This window comes from Cetorhinus maximus, unplaced genomic scaffold (assembly GCF_964194155.1).
Source record: "Cetorhinus maximus unplaced genomic scaffold, sCetMax3.hap1.1 HAP1_SCAFFOLD_2897, whole genome shotgun sequence".
NCBI classification, from domain to species: domain Eukaryota; kingdom Metazoa; phylum Chordata; class Chondrichthyes; order Lamniformes; family Cetorhinidae; genus Cetorhinus; species Cetorhinus maximus.
In genome coordinates this window covers 1-18544 of record NW_027598828.1, presented here as the reverse complement: position 1 = coordinate 18544, position 18544 = coordinate 1, and the positions used below count along the sequence as shown (strand labels likewise).

At 56.2% G+C, this 18544-nt stretch overlaps 1 protein-coding gene across 1 annotated transcript in view; it reads left to right on the top strand.

Annotated features, from left to right (window-relative positions):
* The window catches only part of LOC144677693 (suppressor of tumorigenicity 14 protein homolog), a gene marked incomplete at its 3' end in the record, with an annotated part of 29857 nt that extends 11575 nt beyond the window's left edge, over positions 1-18282 (top strand). Inside the window, exons 8-13 of the mRNA XM_078537729.1 lie at positions 6298-6407; positions 8490-8620; positions 11035-11139; positions 12269-12376; positions 15169-15282; positions 18163-18282. Coding sequence (XP_078393855.1) covers positions 6298-6407; positions 8490-8620; positions 11035-11139; positions 12269-12376; positions 15169-15282; positions 18163-18282 — 688 coding nt within the window. The remainder of the gene's footprint in view (positions 1-6297; positions 6408-8489; positions 8621-11034; positions 11140-12268; positions 12377-15168; positions 15283-18162) is intronic.
* Positions 18283-18544: the final 262 nt, after the last annotated feature.

Here is an 18544-nt window from a genome sequence, read left to right as displayed (position 1 = left end):
GTGGATGAACTGAACAGATGTTTTGCATCTTCATTGTGGAGGATACAAATAACATCCCAGAAATAATTGTGAATCAGGAGGTGGGAGGGAGGGAGGAATTTAAACAATTCCAATCCCCAAGGAAAGGGGACTGAGAAAATTATTGGAACTAAAAGCTGACAAGTCCCCGGGTCCTGATGGATTTCATCCTCGGGTCTGAAAAGGAGTGACTGCTGAGATCGTGGATGCATTGGTTTTAATTTTCCAAAATTCCCTCGATTCTGGAAAGGTCCCATCAGATTGGAAAATAGGGAATGTGACTCCTCTTTTCAAGAAAGGAAGGAGACAAAAAGCAGGAAAGTACAGACCAGTTAGATTAACATCTGCAGTAGGGAAAATGCTGGAATCTGTTATTAAGGAGTGTATCGTGGGGCACTTAGAAAATCTCAATATTATCAGGCAGAGTCACCATGGTTTTGTGAAAGGGAAATCATGGTTGACTAATTTATTGGTGTTCTTTATGGAAGCAACAAGCGGCATGGATCAAGGGGAACCTGTGGATGTGCTGTACTTAGATTTCCAGAAGACATTTAGCAAGGTGCCACATCAAAGGTCACTACACAAAATAAGAGCTCAAGGTGTAGAGAGTAACCTATTAGCATGGATAAAGGATTGGGTAACTACCAGGACACAGAGTAGGCATAAATGGGCCTTTTTCAGGTTGGCAAGATGTGACGAATGGGGGTGTCACAGGGATCAGTGTTGGGGCCTCAATTATTTATAATTTATATCAATGGCTTAGATGAAGGGACCAAATGTATTGTTGCTGAATCTGCTAATGACACAAAGATGGGCAGGAAAGTGAGTTGTGAAGAGGACATTAGGAATCTGCAAAAGGGTAGATGGGTTAAGTAAGTGGGCAAAAATTTGGCAGTTGGAGAATAATGTGGGAAAATGTGAACTTGTCCACTTGGGCAGGAAGAATAGAAAATCAGCAAATGATGTAAATGGACAGAGGCTGCAGGACTCTGAGGTGCGGAGGGATCTGGGCGGTGCGGAGGGATCTGGGCGGTGCGGAGGGATCTGGGCGGTGCGGAGGGATCTGGGCGGTGCGGAGGGATCTGGGCGGTGCGGAGGGATCTGGGCGGTGCGGAGGGACCTGGGCGGTGCGGAGGGATCTGGGCGGTGTGGAGGGATCTGGGTGTCCTGGTACATGAATCGGGAAAGGTTAGCATGTCGGAACAGCAAGTGATCAGGAAGGCAAGTGGAATGTTGGCCTTTATTGCCGGGGGGGATGGAGAATAAAAGTTGGGATGTTTAGCTCCAGTTGGTGAGACCACATCTGGAGAGCAGTGCACAGTTTTGGTCTCCTTGGTTAAGAAAGTGTTAGAAGGAGTGCAGAGAAGGTTCCCTGGGCTGATTCCTGGGGTGAAGGGGGTTTGTTGTCTTATGAGGAAAGGTTGGACAGGCCGGGCCACTACCCACTGGAGTTTAGAAGAATGAGAGGTGATCTTATTGAAATATAAAAAGACCCTGAGGGGACGGTGAGAGGGTGGACGGTGAGAGGGTGGACGGTGAGAGGGTGGACGGTGAGAGGGTGGACGGTGAGAGGGTGGACGGTGAGAGGGTGGACGGTGAGAGGGTGGACGGTGAGAGGGTGGACGGTGAGAGGACGTTTCCCCTTGCGGGACAGACTAGAACGAGGGGACACAGTTTAAAAATGAGGGTCTCCTGTTTAAGGTGGAGATGAGGAGGATTTTTCTCTCTGAGGGCCGTGAGTCTGTGGAACTCTCTCCCCCAGGGATCTGGGTCCTTGAATATTTTTAAGGCTGAGGTGGTTAGATTCTTGACTAACAAGGGGATCGAAGGTTATCGGGGATAGAGGGAGGGTGGAGTTGAGGCCACAATCAGACCAGCCATGATCCTGTTGAATGGTGGGGCAGAATAAAGGGGCTGAATGGCCTCGTCCTGCTCCGAATTCGGTCTGTTGGTGTGTGTGTCCCTGGTGAGGTCACGGACCGAGCGGCTGATTCGATGTAGTTCGGGTGGAAAGCGTGAGAGAGACACGGGGAGTGGTAGCAGTGCGGTGAGGGGTCAGGGCTAAGGTCAGGAGTGTGTGGAGTCAGGAGACAGGGAACAGAATGGGGAGCAACGCGAGTGATGGAGCAGGGTGGACGGTCCAGGGGACAGATCGGTAAAGGTGTAACGTGGGAAAGGATGTTACACTGAGATCAGCGCTGGGGCCAATGGAACAGAATCCACCCCCTTCCCAATCACACCGAGCGGGACAGGGTGGGGTTAGTACAGAGGGAGAGAGAGAGGCACCGAGGTACAGAGGGAGAGAGAGAGGCACCGAGGTACAGAGGGAGAGAGAGAGGCACCGAGGTACAGAGGGGGAGAGAGAGGCACCGAGGTACAGAGGGAGAGAGTGAGGCACCGAGGTACAGAGGGGGAGAGAGAGGCACCGAGGTACAGAGAGGGAGAGAGAGGCACCAAGGTACAGAGGGGGAGAGTGAGGCACCGAGGTACAGAGGGGGAGAGTGAGGCACCGAGGTACAGAGGGAGAGAGAGAGGCACCGAGGTACAGAGAGGGAGAGAGAGGCACCGAGGTACAGAGGGGGGGAGTGAGGCACCGAGGTATAGAGGGAGAGAGAGGCACCGAGGTACAGAGAGGGAGAGTGAGGCACCGAGGTACAGAGGGGGAGTGTGAGGCACCGAGGTACAGAGGGGGAGAGTGAGGCACCGAGGTACAGAGGGAGAGAGAGGCACCGAGGTACAGAGGGAGAGAGAGAGGCACCGAGGTACAGAGAGGGAGAGAGAGGCACCGAGGTACAGAGGGGGGGAGTGAGGCACCGAGGTATAGAGGGAGAGAGAGGCACCGAGGTACAGAGAGGGAGAGTGAGGCACCGAGGTACAGAGGGGGAGTGTGAGGCACCGAGGTACTGAGGGAGAGAGAGTGAGGCACCGAGGTACCGCGGGAGAGAGTGAGGCACCGAGGTACAGAGGGAGAGAGTGAGGCACCGAGGTACAGAGGGAGAGAGTGAGGCACCGAGGTACAGAGGGAGAGAGTGAGGCACCGAGGTACAGAGAGGGAGAGAGAGGCACAGAGGTACAGAGGGAGAGAGTGAGGCACCGAGGTACAGAGGGAGAGAGAGAGGCACCGAGGTACAGAGGGAGAGAGCGAGGCACCGAGGTACAGAGGGAGAGAGAGAGGCACCGAGGTACAGAGGGAGAGGGTGAGGCACCGAGGTACAGAGGGGGAGAGTGAGGCACCGAGGTACAGAGGGAGAGAGAGGCACCGAGGTACAGAGGGAGAGAGAGAGGCACCGAGGTACAGAGAGGGAGAGAGAGGCACCGAGGTACAGAGGGAGAGAGAGAGGCACCGAGGTACAGAGGGGGGGAGTGAGGCACCGAGGTACAGAGGGGGAGAGAGTGAGGCACCGAGGTACAGAGGGGGGTAGTGAGGCACCGAGGTACAGAGGGAGAGAGAGAAGCACCGAGGTACAGAGGGGGAGAGTGAGGCACCGAGGTACAGAGGGAGAGAGTGAGGCACCGAGGTACAGAGGGAGAGAGAGGCACCGAGGTACAGAGGGGGAGAGAGTGAGGCACCGAGGTACAGAGGGGGAGAGAGTGAGGCACCGAGGTACAGAGGGGGAGAGTGAGGCACCGAGGTACAGAGGGAGAGAGATCGAGGCACCGAGGTACAGAGGGAGAGAGATCGAGGCACCGAGGTACAGAGGGGGAGAGATCGAGGCACCGAGGTACAGAGGGAGAGAGATCGAGGCACCGAGGTACAGAGGGAGAGAGAGAGGCACCGAGGTACAGAGGGAGAGAGAGAGGCACCGAGGTACAGAGGGAGAGAGAGGCACCGAGGTACAGAGGGAGAGAGAGGCACCGAGGTACAGAGGGGGAGAGTGAGGCACCGAGGTACAGAGGGGGTGAGTGAGGCACCGAGGTACAGAGGGAGAGAGAGGCACCGAGGTACAGAGGGAGAGAGAGGCACCGAGGTACAGAGGGGGAGAGTGAGGCACCGAGGTACAGAGGGAGAGAGTGAGGCACCGAGGTACAGAGGGAGAGACAGAGGCACCGAGGTACAGAGGGGGGGGGTGTGAGGCACCGAGGTACAGAGGGGGGGTGTGAGGCACCGAGGTACAGAGGGGGAGAGCGAGGCACCGAGGTACAGAGGGGGGGTGTGAGGCACCGAGGTACAGAGGGGGAGAGCGAGGCACCGAGGTACAGAGGGAGAGAGAGGCACCGAGGTACAGAGGGAGAGAGCGAGGCACCGAGGTACAGAGGGGGAGAGCGAGGCACCGAGGTACAGAGGGAGAGTGTGAGGCACCGAGGTACAGAGGGGGAGAGCGAGGCACCGAGGTACAGAGGGAGAGTGTGAGGCACCGAGGTACAGAGGGAGAGTGTGAGGCACCGAGGTACAGAGGGAGAGAGTGAGGCACCGAGGTACAGAGGGGGAGAGCGAGGCACCGAGGTACAGAGGGGGGGTGTGAGGCACCGAGGTACAGAGGGAGAGTGTGAGGCGCCGAGGTACAGAGGGAGAGAGTGAGGCACCGAGGCGTTTACCGAAAGGCTCTGTCGTTGACGAATCAAACCCGATATCGATCACCGTCAGTTGTTGCATTTCGACAGGAAGATGAAGCCTGTCACACACACTCTCTCCCCCCCACCCCACCCCCACCCCACCCCGGCCCCGGGTAATAAGGATCTAAATGGGATGGTGGAGCAGATGAATCTGGGGAACCGTGGGGAAAATTCACTCTGAGCAGTGATACAGGTTAATAAGATCAGAAATAAAAACAGAGAATTAGGGCTCATATCCAGAGGGATAGAAATGACACGTGGAGATGTTATGTTTAATTCGTGTACAGAAATGTATTTAGACCACACTGGGAGCACTGTGCACAGTTCCGGTCTCCATATCCCTCGGTTAGACCACACTGGGAGCACTGTGCACAGTTCCAGTCTCCATATCCCTTGGTTAGACCACACTGGGAGCACTGTGCACAGTTCCAGTCTCCATATCCCTTGGTTAGACCACACTGGGAGCACTGTGCACAGTTCCAGTCTCTGTATCCCTTGGTTAGACCACACTGGGAGCACTGTGCACAGTTCCAGTCTCTGTATCCCTTGGTTAGACCACACTGGGAGCACTGTGCACAGTTCCGGTCTCCATACCCCTTGGTTAGACCACACTGGGAGCACTGTGCACAGTTCCAGTCTCCGTATCCCTTAGTTAGACCACACAGGGAGCACTGTGCACAGTTCCGGTCTCCATATCCCTTGGTTAGACCACACTGGGAGCACTGTGCACAGTTCCGGTCTCCATATCCCTTGGTTAGACCAGACTGGGAGCACTGTGCACAGTTCCGGTCTCCATATCCCTTGGTTAGACCACACTGGGAGCACTGTGCACAGTTCCAGTCTCCATATCCCTTGGTTAGACCAGACTGGGAGCACTGTGCACAGTTCCAGTCTCCGTATCCCTTAGTTAGACCACACTGGGAGCACTGTGCACAGTTCCAGTCTCCATATCCCTTGGTTAGACCACACTGGGAGCACTGTGCACAGTTCCGGTCTCCATATCCCTTGGTTAGACCACACTGGGAGCACTGTGCACAGTTCCGGTCTCCATATCCCTTGGTTAGACCACACTGGGAGCACTGTGCACAGTTCCAGTCTCCATATCCCTTGGTTAGACCACACTGGGAGCACTGTGCACAGTTCCAGTCTCCATATCCCTTGGTTAGACCACACTGGGAGCACTGTGCACAGTTCCAGTCTCCATATCCCTTGGTTAGACCACACTGGGAGCACTGTGCACAATTCTGGACTCCATATCCCTTGGTTAGACCACACTGGGAGCACTGTGCACAGTTCCGGTCTCCATATCCCTTGGTTAGACCACACTGGGAGCACTGTGCACAGTTCCAGTCTCCATATCCCTTGGTTAGACCACACTTGGAGTGAGACCAGAACTAGGGGCCATCGATATAAGATCGTCACTAATAAACCCAATGGGGAATTCAGGAGAAACCTCTTTACCCAGAGAGTGGGGAGAATGTGGGACTCGCTCCCACAGGGAGTGGTCGAGGTGAATAGTGTCGATGTGTTTAAGGGGGAAGCTGGATAAACACATGAGGGAGACAAGGGGATAGAACGATATGGGGATGGGGTGAGATGGAGAGGGGGGTGGGAGGAGGCTGGAGTGGAGCAGGAACACCAGCAAGGAGCAGATGGGCTGAATGGCCAGTTTTGGTGCTGGTTAATCTCTGTGTCTGCTCTCTGTCTTTCGCTGTCTCTGACTAGGTCCTATCGCAATTGAAGATCCGGTTGAAGTTTGTGATGATCCGTATGGAGGAGCCTGGGTGTCGACACGGTGATTGTGTCAAAGATTATCTGGAGGTTGATGGGGAGAGGTACACTCCAATTTCATCGTCACCCATTAAATACTCACAGGATCTATAACTCACTCCCCCTCGCTGACCCCTGACCCCACTCGCTCCCCCTCGCTGACCCCTGGCCCCGCTCGCTCCCCCTCGCTGACCCCTGGCCCCGCTCGCTCCCTCTCACTGACCCCTGGCCCCGCTCGCTCCCTCTCGCTGACCCCTGGCCCTGCTCGCTCCCTCTCACTGACCCCTGGCCCCGCTCGCTCCCTCTCACTGACCCCTGGCCCCGCTCGCTCCCTCTCGCTGACCCCTGGCCCTGCTCGCTCCCTCTCACTGACCCCTGGCCCCGCTCGCTCCCTCTCACTGACCCCTGATCCCAATCGTCCCCTCTCACTGACCCCTGACCCCGCTCTCTCCCTCTCGCTGACCCCTAACCTCGCTCGCTCCCTCTCGCTGACCCCTGGCCCCGCTCGCTCCCTCTCACTGACCCCTGGCCCCGCTCGCTCCCTCTCGCTGACCCCTGGCCCCGCTCGCTGACCCCTGGCCGTGCTCACTCCCTCTCACTGACCCCTGGCCCCGCTCGCTCCCTCTTGCTGACCTCTTGCCCCGCTCGCTCTCTCTTGTTGAACCATGGCCCCGCTTGCTGACCCCTGGCCCCGCTCGCTCCCTCTCACTGACCCCTGGCCCCGCTCCCTCCCTCTCGCTGACCCCTGGCCCCGCTCGCTCCCTCTCGCTGACCCCTGGCCCCACTCGCTCCCTCTCACTGACCCCTGGCCCCGCTCGCTGACCCCTGGCCCCGCTTGCTCCCTCTCACTGACCCCTGGCCCCGCTCGCTGACCCCTGGCCCCGCTCGCTCCCTCTCGCTGAACCCCTGACCCCGCTCACTCCCTCTCACTGACCCCTGGCCCTGCTCACTCCCTCTCACTGACCCCTGATCCCAATCGTCCCCTCTCACTGACCCCTGACCCCGCTCACTCCCTCTCACTGACCCCTGGCCCTGCTCGCTCCCTCTTGCTGACCCCTGGCCCCGCTCGCTCCCTCTTGCTGACCCCTTGCCCCACTCGCTCCCTCTCATTGAACCGTGGCCCCGCTCGCTCCCTCTCGCTGACCTCTTGCCCCGCTCGCTCCCTCTCGCTGACCCCTGACCCCGCTCGCTCCCTCTCACTGACCCCTGGCCCCGCTCGCTCCCTCTTGCTGACCTCTTGCCCCGCTCGCTCTCTCTTGTTGAACTGTGGCCCCGCTTGCTGACCCCTGGCCCCGCTCGCTCCCTCTCACTGACCCCTGGCCCCGCTCGCTCCCTCTCACTGACCCCTGGCCCCGCTCGCTCCCTCTCACTGACCCCTGGCCCCGCTTGCTCCCTCTCGCTGACCCCTGGCCCCGCTCCCTCCCTCTCGCTGACCCCTGGCCCCGCTCGCTCCCTCTCGCTGAACCCCTGACCCCGCTCACTCCCTCTCACTGACCCCTGACCTCCTATCTCCCTCTTGCTGATGCCTGCCACGATTTTCATCTCGCTGATCCTGACTCTCTCATTGACCCTATCCCTGACCACCTTTCTCCCACTCGCTGACCCTTGACCCCACTCACTCTCCCTCTTGCTGACCCCTGAGCCCACTCTCACTGACACTTGACCCTGCTTTCTCTCACTCACCCCTGACCCCGTTCTTTCTCCCTGTCGCTGACCCCTGACCCCACTCCCCTCCCTCTCGCTGACCCTTGACCCTGCTCTCTCTCACTGACCCCAACCCCACTCTCTCTCCCTCTTACTGACCCCTGACCACCCTCTCTCTCCCTCCCACTCACCCTGACCACGTTCTCTCTCCCTCTGCTGACCTCTGACCCTACTCCCCTCCCTCTCGCTGACCCTTGACCCTGCTCTCTCTGTGACGATTGACCCCTGTTCTCTCGCCCTCTCACTGACCTCTGACCCCACTCCCTCTCCCTCTCGCTGACCCTTGACCCTGCTCTCTCTCAGTGACACCTGACCCTGTTCTCTCTCTCCCTCTCACTGACCCCTGACCACGCTCTCTCTCCCACTTGCTGACCCCTGACCCTCTGGTTGACTCCTGACCCTCTGGTTGACCCCTGACCCTCTGGTTGACCCCTCTCTAACAGGTACTGCGGTGATCACCCTTTAATCACTCTGCGGATTGAGAGATCTCAGGTTGATGTCCGATTCCACTCCGATGAGTCCCACACTGACAAAGGATTTATCGGATTTTACCAGGCTTACGATCCCAACAACCGTGAGTTACCCCTACCTGTTAATCACCTCCGTTCAACCCTCGCTCACTCTGTGAGAGTCCCTGACAGTATCTGCCTATCCTCTTAAAAATGTGCTCTTTCTCCGGATGTGGGCGTCACTAGCCGGGCCCAGCATTTATTGCCCATCCCTAATTACCCCTTGAGAAGGTGGTGGGTGAGCTGCCTTCTTGAGCCGCTGCAGTCCCTGTGGTGTAGGTACACCCACAGCGCTGTTAGGGAGGGAGTTCCAGGATCTTGACCCAGCGACAGTGAAGGAACGGCCGATATATTTCCAAGTCAGGATGGTAAGTGGCTTGGAGGGGAACTTCTTGAGTGTTGTGGGAGCTGCACTCATCCAGTCAAGTGGGGAGTATTCCATCACACTCCTGACTTGTGCCTTGTGGATTGTGGACAGGCTTTGGGGAGTCAGGAGGTGAGTTACTCGCTGCAGGATTCCCAGCCTCTGACCTGCTCTTGTAGCCACAGTATTTATGTGGCTAGTCCAGTTCAGTTTCTGGTCAATGGTAACCCCCAGGATGTTGATAGTGGGGGATTCAGTGATGGTAATGCCATTGAATGTCAAGGGGCGATGGATGGATTCTCTCTTGTTGGAGATGGTCATTGCCTGGCACTTGTGTGGCGCGAATGTTACTTGCCACTTGTCAGCCCAAGCCTGCATATTGTCCAGGTCTTGCTGCATTTGGACATGGGCTGCTTCAGTACCTGAGGAGTCGCGAATGGGGCTGAACATTGTGCAATCATCAGCGAACATCCCCACTTCTGACCTTATGATGGAAGGAAGGTCATTGATGAAGCAGCTGAAGATGGTTGGGCTGAGGACACTACCCTGAGGAACTCCTGCAGTGATGTCCTGGAGCTGAGATGATTGACCTCCAACAACCACAACCATCTTCCTTTGTGCTGGGTATGACTCCAACCAGCGGAGAGTTTTCCCCCTGATTCCCATTGACTCCAGTTTTGCTAGGGCTCATTGATGCCACACTCAGTCAAATGCTGCCTTGATGTCAAGGGCAGTCACTCTCACCTCACCTCGGGAGTTCAGCTCTTTTGTCCATGTTTGAACCAAGGCTGTAATGAGGTCAGGAGCTGAGTGGCCCTGGCAAAACCCAAACTGGGCATCAGTGAGCAGGTTATTGCTCAGCAAATGCCGCTTGATAGCACTGTTGATGACCCCTTCCATTACTTTACTGATGATGGAGAGTAGACTGAAGGGGCGGTAATTGGCCGGGTTGGATTTGTCCTGCTTTTTGTGTACAGGACATACCTGGGCAATTTTCCACATAGCCGGGTAGATGCCAGTGTTGTAGCTGTACTGGAACAACTTGGCTAGGGGCACAGCAAGTTCTGGAGCACAAGTCTTCAGTACTATTGCCGGAATATTGTCAGGGCCCATAGCCTTTGCATTATCCAGTGCCTTCAGCTGTTTCTTGATATCACGTGGAGTGAATTGAATTGGCTGAAGACTGGCATCTGTGATGCTGGGGACCTCCGGAGGAGGCCGAGATGGGATCATCCACTCGGCACTTCTGGCTGAAGATTGTAGCAAATGCTTCAGCCTTATCTTTTGCACTGATGTGCTGGACTCCTCCATCATTGAGGATGGGGATATTTGTGGAGCCTCCTCCTCTAGTGAGTTGTTTAATTGTCCACCACCATTCACAACTGGATGTGACAGGACTGCAGAGCTTAGATCTGATCTGTTGGTTGTGGGATCGCTTAGCTCCGTCTATCACTTGCTGCTTATGCTGTTTGCAATGCAAGTAGTCCCGTGTTATAGCTTCACCAGGTTGACACCTCATTTTTAGGTATGTCTGGTGCTGCTCCTGGCATGCCCTCCTGCACTCTTCATTGAACCTGTTGTCCGTGTCACTCTCCGTGTTCCCTGTGTTGTCCGTGTCACTCTCCGTGTTCCCTGCGTTGTCCGTGTCACTCTCCGTGTTCCCTGCGTTGTCCGTGTCACTCTCCGTGTTCCCTGCGTTGTCCGTGTCACTCTCCGTGTTCCCTGCGTTGTCCGTGTCACTCTCCGTGTTCCCTGCGTTGTCCGTGTCACTCTCCGTGTTCCCTGCGTTGTCCGTGTCACTCTCCGTGTTCCCTGCGTTGTCCGTGTCACTCTCCGTGTTCCCTGCGTTGTCCGTGTCACTCTCCGTGTTCCCTGCGTTGTCCGTGTCACTCTCCGTGTTCCCTGCGTTGTCCGTGTCACTCTCCGTGTTCCCTGTGTTTTCCGTGTCACTCTCCGTGTTCCCGTGTTCTCCGTGTTCTCCGTGTTCTCTATGTTGTCCGTGTCACTCTCCGTGTTCTCCGTGTTGTCCGTGTCAGTCTCCGTGTTCTCTGTGTTGATCTCGGTCTCTCTGGTACATGTTTCTATGTGTGATGGACGTGTTCTCTGTACACACAGCCTGTCCAGGAGAATTTGCCTGTAAATCTGGTTTGTGTATCAGCTCTAGTCTTCGCTGTGATGGTTGGAATGACTGTGGGGACATGAGCGATGAACTGCAGTGTGGTGAGTAGCATCAAACCTACATACAAACACATTCCTATATCTGGCAGGGAGCAGAGTGTCTGACAGTGTGTTCAGCTTAACTGGGAGGGATGTATCCAGTGCGGGTGTTGTGTGTGAGTGTATCCAGTGCGGGTGTTGTGTGTGAGTGTGAGTGTATCCAGTGCGGGTGTTGTGTGTGAGTGTATCCAGTGCGGGTGTTGTGTGTGAGTGTGAGTGTATCCAGTGCGGGTGTTGTGTGTGAGTGTATCCAGTGCGGGTGTTGAGTATGAGTGTATCCAGTGCAGGTGTTGTGTGTGATTGTATCCAGTGCGGATGTTGTGTGTAAGTGTGAGTGTATCCAGTGCGGGTGTTGTGTGTGAGTGTGAGTGTATCCAGTGCGGGTGTTGAGTGTGAGTGTATCCAGTGCGGGTGTTGAGTGTGAGTGTATCCAGTGCGGGTGTTGAGTGTGAGTGTATCCAGTGCGGGTGTTGAGTGTGAGTGTATCCAGTGCGGGTGTTGTGTGTGAGTGTATCCAGTGGTGGTGTTTTTTGTGCGAGTGTGTCGAGCGCGAGTGTGTCGAGCGCGAGTGTGTCGAGCGCGAGTGTGTCGAGCACGAGTGTGAGTGTAGCGAGTGGGGTTTGATGAACGTGTTGAGTCTGAGGATCTGGGAGAAGAATTGTAAAGTTATTCTAACCCACATCACTGCCCCCTGCCCACTTACCCCACCCTCTCTCTCTGTCTCTCTCTCGCCCCCCCTTCTCTCACTCGTCACCTGCCACGTCTTCTCCCCTCTCTCCTCCCCCTCTCTCTTCCCCCCGTCTCTCCCCCCCGTCTCTCCCCCCGTCTCTCCCCCCCCGTCTCTCCCCCCACCGTCTCTCCCCCCCCGTCTCTCCCCCCCCGTCTCTCCCCCCCCGTCTCTCCCCCACCGTCTCTCCCCCGCCGTCTCTCCCCCACCGTCTCTCCCCCTCCGTCTCTCCCACCCCCCGTCTCTCCCCCTCCGTCTCTCCCCCCGTCTCTCTTACCCCCTCTCTTACCCCCGTCTCTCCCCCTCTCTCTTCCTCCCACTCTCACGCCAACTTCTCCCTCTCTTGCCCCTCTCCCTCCCTCGCCTAGCCTCACTCTGACTCTCTCTCCCTCTCTCTGTCCACAGAGTGTGAGGCCGACCAGTTTACCTGTGCTAATGGAATGTGTAAACCCAAACTCTGGATGTGTGACCGAGTGAACGACTGTGGAGACTACAGTGATGAGAAAGCCTGTGGTAAGAGGGGATGGGGGGGTTAAAGAGGGGGGTGTGGAGGGGGAATGGGGGTGTGGAGGGGGAATGGGGGTGTGGAGGGGGAATGGGGGTGTGGAGGGGTAGTGAGGGTGTGGAGGGGGAATGGGGGTAGTGAGGGTGTGGAGGGGGAATGGGGGTAGTGAGGGTGTGGAGGGGGAATGGGGGTAGTGAGGGTGTGGAGGGGGAATGGGGGTAGTGAGGGTGTGGAGGGGGAATGGGGGTAGTGAGGGTGTGGAGGGGGAATGGGGGTGTGGAGGGGTAGTGAGGGTGTGGAGGGGTAGTGAGGGTGTGGAGGGGGAATGGGGGTAATGAGGGTGTGGGGGTGAAAGGAGGGAATAGTATCCTGGGCTTTATTAATAGGGGCATAGAGTACAAGAGCAGGGAGGTTATGCTGAATTTATATAAGACGCTCATTAGACCTCAGCTGGAGTATTGTGCACAGTTCTGGGCACCACATTATAGGAAGGATGTGAACACGTTGGAGAGAGAGCAGAAGAGGTTTACAAGAATGGTTCCAGAGATGAGAAACTTCAGCTAAGAGGATAGATTGGAGAGTTTGAGACTGTTCTCCTTGGAGAGAAAAAGGCTGAGAGGAGATTTGATAGAGATGTTCAAAATCATGAGGGGGCTGGACAGAGTAGATAGGGAGAAACTGTTCCCACTCGTAAAAGGATCGAGAACGAGAGGGCACAGATTTAAAGTGATTTGCAAAAGAAGCAAATGTGAGGTGAGAAACTTTTTCACACAGCGAGTGGTTGGGGTCTGGAATGCACGGCCTGGAAGTGTGGTGGAGGCAGGTTCAATCGAGGCATTCGAGAGGGCAGTGGATGATTGTTTGTATGGAAACAATGTGCAGGGGGACAGGGGAAAAGGCAGGGCAATGGCACTAGGTCATAATGCTCATTTGGAGAGTCGGTGCAGACATGATGGGCTGAATGGCCTCCTCCTGTGCTGTTAGAATTCTGTGATTCTGTGAGATGAGCCACAAGAGAGACAGTCTGTTGGCCGGGAATGAACACTGACATTGAAGTCATCGTCAAGAAGTGTGAGGCTTGTCAAGAGGATGTGCCAAGTCAGAACCATTGATTCCACATGAAGTTCCTGCCCAGCCTTGGTCCAAAATCACATCCGATCTCTTTCACACCCATGGCCCTGACTTCATCTTTACCAAGTACCCCATTATTCGACAGACAACACATCAAACACAACTCTCTCACACACTCTCAGAGTTATTTCCAGTTTGTTTGGTGTGTCTGGAGAGATCATTACGAATAACAGTCCACAAGTAATTGGTCAGCCATTTCAGGATACATGTGAGAAGTGGAATATCGATCACACTGCTTCTTCTCCTCACTACCCTAGACTCAACGGCCTAGTGGAATGAATGATTCACACGGTGAAATCCCTCATTCTCATATGTAGACAGACCGAGCAAGGTCCACACAGTGCGATGTTACACCTGAGAGTGACCCCTACAACTGCACCTATTCCACCACCAGCAGAGCTCATGTCTGGTGGGCACCGATTGACCTACTCTTACCCACTCAACACTCTCAGAAACCAGAGAGCAACTTTTAAAACTCCCGGAGCAGATGGCCAACGTGCTAGATCAAAGTGCAGATGCAGAGTTGCCAAGTTTACTGTTGGGACAAGAGGTTTACACCCAGGATCCCACAGGAGGTTCATGCCCACCAGTCAAGGTGACAAGGGTTTGTTCAGAACCAAGGTCCTATGGAGCCATCACAGACAAAGGCACAGCGGAGAGGGGGTAACCGAGGATAAATCAGATCCATTCCCGCTTCCCAAACACCGTACAGTCCTCTTACATCGAGGACAAGATCCCAAATGAGACCAACATCCAAGAATGACAATCCCACAGATCACTGAGCAATGAAAGGCACCTCCAGACAAGGTAACCGTCACCAGACCCGGGTTACCAACAGATAAACCTCTACGCTTTACAGACTCAAATATTCACCAGTCCTACACACTTATTCAATGGGAACTAAACATGAAGATGTATTGTGAATAGTCCCACTTCTGTGGAAGGGGGAAGCATCCTTAAAAAGAAAGGGGGATGTTGTAATCTCCCATTGAGGGATGGTATCACTTTCAGGGAAGTGCGTCATGTGATCCAGTCTGTTTCACTTTCGACTGAAGGGGAGGGGAGGGGAAGGGAGGGGAGAGGAGAGGAGGGGAGGGTGTGTGGAGAGAGGGAGGGTATGTGGTGGAGGGGAGGGGAGAGGAGGGAGGGTATGTAGTGGAGGAGAGGGGAGAGGAGGGAGGGTATATATTAGAGGGGTGGGGAGAGGAGGGAGGGTATATATTAGAGGGGAGGGGAGAGGAGGGAGGGTATATATTAGAGGGGAGGGGAGAGGAGGGAGGGTATATATTAGAGGGGAGGAGAGAGGAGGGAGGGTATATATTAGAGGGGAGGGGAGAGGAGGGAGGGTATATATTGGAGGGGAGGGGAGAGGGAGGGAAGGTATATATTGGAGGGGAGGGGAGAGGGAGGGAGGGTATATATTGGAGGGGAGGGGAGAGGGAGGGAGGGTATATATTGGAGGGGAGGGGAGAGGGAGGGTATATATTGGAGGGGAGGGGAGAGAGAGGGTATATATTGGAGGGGAGGGGAGAGGAGGGAGGGTATATATTGGAGGGGAGGGGAGAGGGAGGGTATATAGTGGAGGGGAGGGGAGATGTCGAGGATGCTGAGCAAAGAGCGATAGATGAATCCATTAGTGAGTTTGAGTTTCTCTCTCGGTTTTTCACAGAGTGTCCGGGGGATAACTGGAAATGTCAGGATGGGCCGTGTATCCTCTCGAACCAAACCTGTGATGGACACAAGGACTGTGCGGACGGCAGTGATGAAGCTGTTTGTGATAACGGTGAGTGAGAGGGACCCGTACCCCAGTGAGAGTCAGTGTGTGTGGGACCCGTACCCCAGTGAGAGTCAGTGTGTGTGGGACCCGTACCCCAGTGAGAGTCAGTGTGTGTGGGACCCGTACCCCAGTGAGAGTCAGTGTGTGTGGGACCCGTACCCCAGTGAGAGTCAGTGTGTGTGGGACCCGTACCCCAGTGAAAGTCAGTGTGTGTGGGACCCGTACCCCAGTGAGAGTCAGTGTGTGTGTGGGGCCCGTACCCCAGTGAGAGTCAGTGTGTGTGGGACCTGTACCCCAGTGAGAGTCAGTGTGTGTGGGACCCGTACCCCAGTGAGAGTCAGTGTGTGAGGGACCCGTACCCCAGTGAGAGTCAGTGTGTGTGGGACCCGTCCCCAGGGAGAGTCAGTGTGTGTGGGACCCGTACCCCAGTGAGAGTCAGTGTGTGTGGGACCCGTACCCCAGTGAGAGTCAGTGTGTGTGGGACCCGTATCCCAGTGAGAGTCAGTGTGTGTGGGACCCGTATCCCAGTGAGAGTCAGTGTGTGTGGGACCCGTACCCCAGTGAGAGTCAGTGTGTGTGGGACCCGTACCCCAGTGAGAGTCAGTGTGTGCGGGACCCGTACTCCAGTGAGAGTCAGTGTGTGTGGGACCCGTATCCCAGTGAGAGTCAGTGTGTGCGGGACCCGTACCCCAGTGAGAGTCAGTGTGTGTGGGACCCGTACCCCAGTGAGAGTCAGTCTGTGTGGGACCTGTGCCCCAGTGAGAGTCAGTGTGTGTGGGACCCGTACCCCAGTGAGAGTCAATGTATGTGGGACCCGTACCCCAGTGAGAGTCAGTGTGTGTGGGACCCGTACCCCGGTGAGAGTGTGTGGGACCCGTACCCCAGTGAGAGTCAGTGTGTGTGGGACCCGTACCCCAGTGAGAGTCAGTCTGTGTGGGACCCGTACCCCAGTGAGGGTCAGTGTGTGTGGGACCCGTACCCCGGTGAGAGTCAGTGTGTGTGGGACCCGTATCCCAGTGAGAGTCAGTGTGTGTGGGACCCGTATCCCAGTGAGAGTCAGTGTGTGTGGGACCCGTACCCCGGTGAGAGTGTGTGGGACCCGTACCCCAGTGAGAATCAGTGTGTGTGGGACCCGTACCCCAGTGAGGGTCAGTGTGTGTGGGACCCGTACCCCGGTGAGAGTCAGTGTGTGTGGGACCCGTATCCCAGTGAGAGTCAGTGTGTGTGGGACCCGTATCCCAGTGAGAGTCAGTGTGTGTGGGACCCGTACCCCGGTGAGAGTGTGTGGGACCCGTACCCCAGTGAGAGTCAGTGTGTGTGGGACCCGTACCCCAGTGAGAGTCAGTGTGTGTGGGACCCGTACCCCAGGGAGAGTCAGTGTGTGTGGGACCTGTACCCCAGTGAGAGTCAGTGTGTGTGGGACCCGTACCCCAGTGAGAGTCAGTGTGTGTGGGACCCGTACCCCAGTGAGAGTCAGTGTGTGTGTGGGACCCGTACCCCAGTGAGAGTCAGTGTGTGTGGGACCCGTACCCCAGTGAGAGTCAGTGTGTGTGGGACCCGTACCCCAGTGAGAGTCAGTGTGTGTGCGACCCGTACCTCAGTGAGAGTCAGTGTGTGTGGGACCCGTACCCCAGTGAGAGTCAGTGTGTGTGGGACCCGTACCCCAGTGAGAGTCAGTGTGTGTGGGACCCGTACCCCAGTGAGAGTCAGTGTGTGTGGGACCCGTACCCCAGTGAGAGTCAGTGTGTGTGGGACCCGTACCCCAGGGAGAGTCAGTGTGTGTGAGACCCGTACCCCAGTGAGAGTCAGTGTGTGTGGGACCCGTACCCCAGTGAGAGTCAGTGTGTGTGGGACCCGTACCCCAGTGAGAGTCAGTGTGTGCGGGACCCGTACTCCAGTGAGAGTCAGTGTGTGTGGGACCCGTATCCCAGTGAGAGTCAGTGTGTGTGGGACCCGTATCCCAGTGAGAGTCAGTGTGTGTGGGACCCGTACCCCGGTGAGAGTGTGTGGGACCCGTACCCCAGTGAGAGTCAGTGTGTGTGGGACCCGTACCCCAGTGAGGGTCAGTGTGTGTGGGACCCGTACCCCAGTGAGAGTCAGTTTGTGTGGGACCCGTACCCCAGTGAGAGTCAGTGTGTGTGGGACCCATACCCCAGTGAGAGACAGTGTGTGTGGGACCCGTACCCCAGTGAGAGTCAGTGTGTGTGGGACCCGTACCCTGGTGAGAGTGTTTGGGACCCGTACCCCAGTGAGAGTGTGTGGGACCCGTACCCCAGTGAGAGTGTGTGGGACCCGTACCCCAGTGAGAGTCAGTGTGTGTGGGACCCATACCCTGGTGAGAGTCAGTGTGTGTGGGACCCGTACCCCAGTGAGAGTCAGTGTGTGTGGGACCCGTACCCCAGTGAGAGTCAGTATGTGTGGGACCCGTACCCCAGTGAGAGTCAGTATGTGTGGGACCCGTACCCCGGTGAGAGTGTGTGGGACCCGTACCCCAGTGAGAGTGTGTGGGACCCGTACCCCGGTGAGTGTGTGTGGGACCCGTACCCCGGTGAGAGTGTGTGGGACCCGTACCCCGTGAGAGTGTGTGGGACCCGTACCCCGGTGAGAGTGTGTGGGACCCGTACCCCGGTGAGAGTGTGTGGGACCCGTACCCCGGTGAGAGTGTGTGGGACCCATACCCCAGTGAGTGTGTGTGGGACCCGTACCCCGGTGAGAGTGTGTGGGACCTGTACCCCAGTGAGTGTGTGTGGGACCCGTACCCCGGTGAGAGTGTGTGGGACCCGTACCCCGGTGAGAGTGTGTGGGACCCGTACCCCGGTGAGAGTGTGTGGGAGATTGGTTGGGGATTTTCGGCGTGTTGTGACTGTATTTTTGTTTCTCTCTTAGACAAGAAAATTTGCACAGAATTCAATTTTAAATGTGGAGATGGATCGTGTGTGAATAAAGCCAATGCGGAGTGTGATGGTCAGCAGGATTGTGAGGATGGTTCAGATGAAGCCAGCTGTGGTGAGTTATGATGAATCATCTTGTTCAATGTCAGAAATCATTTAGATACTAAAGCAGCTCATAGGAGCAGAGATGGAATGCTTTAGCATGGATTGAACACAGTGCTGTACCTGTCCTGGGAGTGTTTGATGGGGACAGTGTAGAGGGAGCTTTACTCTGTATCTAACCCCGTGCTGTACCTGTCCTGGGAGTGTTTGATGGGGACAGTGTAGAGGCAGCTTTACTCTGTATCTAACCCCGTGCTGTACCTGTCCTGGGAGTG